Here is a 2,884-nt window from a genome sequence, read left to right as displayed (position 1 = left end):
TTGAAATTTGAGTTTCAAATCTGAAATTTGAAATTAAAATCTTTTGAAAATCTTTTTTGATTTTTTATCTTTTTGTTTATCCGAAAAATCAATAAATACTTAAGAGAAAATAATCATCTTTTTAGTTTTTTTATTATTTTTTTGAAATTCGAAAATTAATTTATTATTATTATTATTAGTTATTATGGCACCCAATTGTGTTTTTAAGCATGATATCTTATTTAAATGCTAAAAAAATCCGAAAATTGGTTTTAAAATCTTTCACCATCTTCCACTTATTGAATGCTATTTCGAAAAAAATTTTAAGAAGAAAACATTTATTTTTATTCTTTTTGTTTTGGAAGATGACATGTGGGCCTATGGCGGCCCAAACAACATTTTTTTGAAAAATTGTTTTTTAGGGCTTAGACTTTATTTGTATTTTCTTGAAATGGAAAACTTATTATTTGGAAACGAATTGGACTTTTTTCTGGGCCGGACAAAAATGAGTGTTCACAGTCCCTATTGGTCATAAATGGGTCTACAAAGTGAAATATCTTGCAGATGGCACCCTGGATAGATACAAAGCAATGTTAGTGGCCAAGGGCTTCAGTCAAATGGAAGGGGTTGACTACTTTGACACATTTTCCCCTGTTGTCAAGATCACTACAATCAGAGTTATCTTGGCTTTAGCTGCTGCCAAATCTTGGTTCCTTGAACAACTTGATATCAGGAATGCATTTCTTCATGGAGATCTCCATGAAGAAGTGTATATGCAACCCCCTCTAGGACTCCTTCCTCAGACATCCTCTCTAGTTTGAGAGCTTCACAAATCACTTTATGGACTCAAGCAGGCCAACAAAGAATGACATACAACACTTTCCAACAAACTTATTTCTTTGGGATTCATTCACTCATCTGCAGATCAAGCATTCTTCACCAAAAATTCTCACAACTCTTTCACTGCCATCTTGGTTTATGTAGATGTTCTGGTTCTTATTGGCAACAACTTTTCAGAAATCAAACAAGTCAAGCATATTATGGATATTACATACAAAATCAAAGACTTAGGCCAACTAAGGTATTTCTCAGGCCTTGAAATTGCAAGGCCTGCAAAGGTAATTCATCTCAACCAAAGAAAGTACACTTTATCTTTACTTGAAGACTCAGGTACCTTAGCCTCAGAACCTTCCAAAACACCATCAGATCCATCCATCAAGCTCCACATGAATCAAGGCACTCCCCTATCAGATCCATCCTTTTACAAAAGGCTTGTGGGAAGACTCATCTACTCCACACACCTTACATCTGCTCATAGGGTCTTGCACTACCTCAAAAACTCATCATCACAGGGCCTCGTTTTCAACCCAGATTCCACATTCAAGTTGTCTGCCTTTGCCGATTCTGACTGGGCATGTTGCATCGATACAAGAAAATCAATCACTGGTTTTTGTGTGTTCCTCGGTTCTTCCCTCATCTCTTGGAAAACCAAGACACAAAACACGGTTAGTCGATCTTCTTCTGAAGCCGAATATAGAGTTTTGGGCAGCCTAGTTTGTGAACTTCAATGGCTTGATTATCTATTCACTGATCTTCATATACCAATCTCTCTTCCAACATCAGTCTATTGTGATAATAAATCAAAAATATATCTTGCCCATAATCCCGTGTTCCATGAACGTGTAAAACATATTGAAATCGTCTGCCACATTATTCGCGAAAAAAATCAAAAGGGTCTTATTCATCTCTTGTCAATTCCTTCAGCTGATCAACTAGCTGACGCCTTCACTAAAGCTCTCTCTCCGAAATCCTTTCAAAACTTCATATGCAAGTTATGTCTTTGTGATCGCCCAACTTGGGGGGGGATGTTAATTTCCTTCTTACCTTAAGCCTCAAGGAACTATGACTTCTCTTCTTTATTCTTCATTATCTTTCTGTTTTGTTTAGTTATCAGGTGTTCGGGCCTCTTTTATCTTTTGGCCTTTTTATCCCATTTGTTTTCTGTTTAGGCTTGCTCCTCTTCAGCCCAATTTCTCTTTTCTTGTTAGAAGATTTATATTTATAGTTGATAGGTTAGTTTAGTTAGTTAGTAATTTTACTAATTCAGTTCATCTTCTTTCTCAAGTATATGCTCTGTAAATTTCGGTTGCAAGATTGAATAAAGAAAATCTTACGTTTTTCTTCTTCCTTTCCACTATGCAATTTCTTTAAGAACAATCTTATTATTCACCATTGATATAACTTGCGATATCACATACCCTTCACCCCACCCCATTGCCACCTTACCCCTATTTATCGTCGTGCAACTACTTTTTCACACTCATCACCATCGTTGTTGACACCCTTTCTCCTGTAACCTATTCGACCTCAATGTTCGCACCTGCAAACAGAATCATCCACGTCATACAAGCACATTGATACTTTGGATATGACAGTTGTGGCTTAGTAGCATTATTGTAAGATTTGGAACACATTATAATGGCGAAAACAACAATATTAATTTGAAAATTTCTAGCTAGATCAACAAGTTTAACTCTTATAAGTTAGCTTAATAAATAGAACTATGATATAATAAAAATGTGATTATATTCAAACCACAACAATCGTGCTCTTTCCATTCCTATTAGAATAATGTTACTTGAACAACAATTTTTTTACATCTTCTCTTGAATTATATATATTTTTCATCTTTAATCCCAACACATATTTCTAAGTTCTAACATAAATCTAAATATCAAAGGACTTCTTTAAGCTATTACAATTTAATTGTTAAAATAATGGGATTAAAAAAATAACAAAGAGAAAACTTTCCATAAAAAAAAGAGCTTGAAGAATTGATGTGAGAGAAATAATGGGAAAAGAGAATAGTGTTAGACGCGTTACCAAGGTGTGGATGTTGGTAAGC

The 2,884-nt window shown here is 34.6% G+C and overlaps 1 protein-coding gene across 1 annotated transcript; it reads left to right on the top strand.

The window, feature by feature from the left end:
* Window positions 1-1,019: 1,019 nt before the first annotated feature.
* Window positions 1,020-1,868, top strand: LOC109337609 (uncharacterized mitochondrial protein AtMg00810-like). Its single transcript, XM_019574614.1, has one exon. It carries the CDS (start codon window positions 1,020-1,022, stop codon window positions 1,866-1,868), a length of 849 nt encoding a protein of 282 aa, XP_019430159.1.
* Window positions 1,869-2,884: the final 1,016 nt, after the last annotated feature.

This window comes from Lupinus angustifolius, unplaced genomic scaffold, assembly GCF_001865875.1.
Source record: "Lupinus angustifolius cultivar Tanjil unplaced genomic scaffold, LupAngTanjil_v1.0 Scaffold_9_2, whole genome shotgun sequence".
NCBI classification, from domain to species: domain Eukaryota; kingdom Viridiplantae; phylum Streptophyta; class Magnoliopsida; order Fabales; family Fabaceae; genus Lupinus; species Lupinus angustifolius.
Note: the sequence above shows the minus strand (reverse complement) of the source record. Positions and strands in the feature narration are given on the sequence as shown.

Bases quoted from the DNA above. Each gene is read 5' to 3' on its own strand.
- LOC109337609 (XM_019574614.1), top strand. From the start codon at position 1,020: ATGGATATTACATACAAAATCAAAGACTTAGGCCAACTAAGGTATTTC.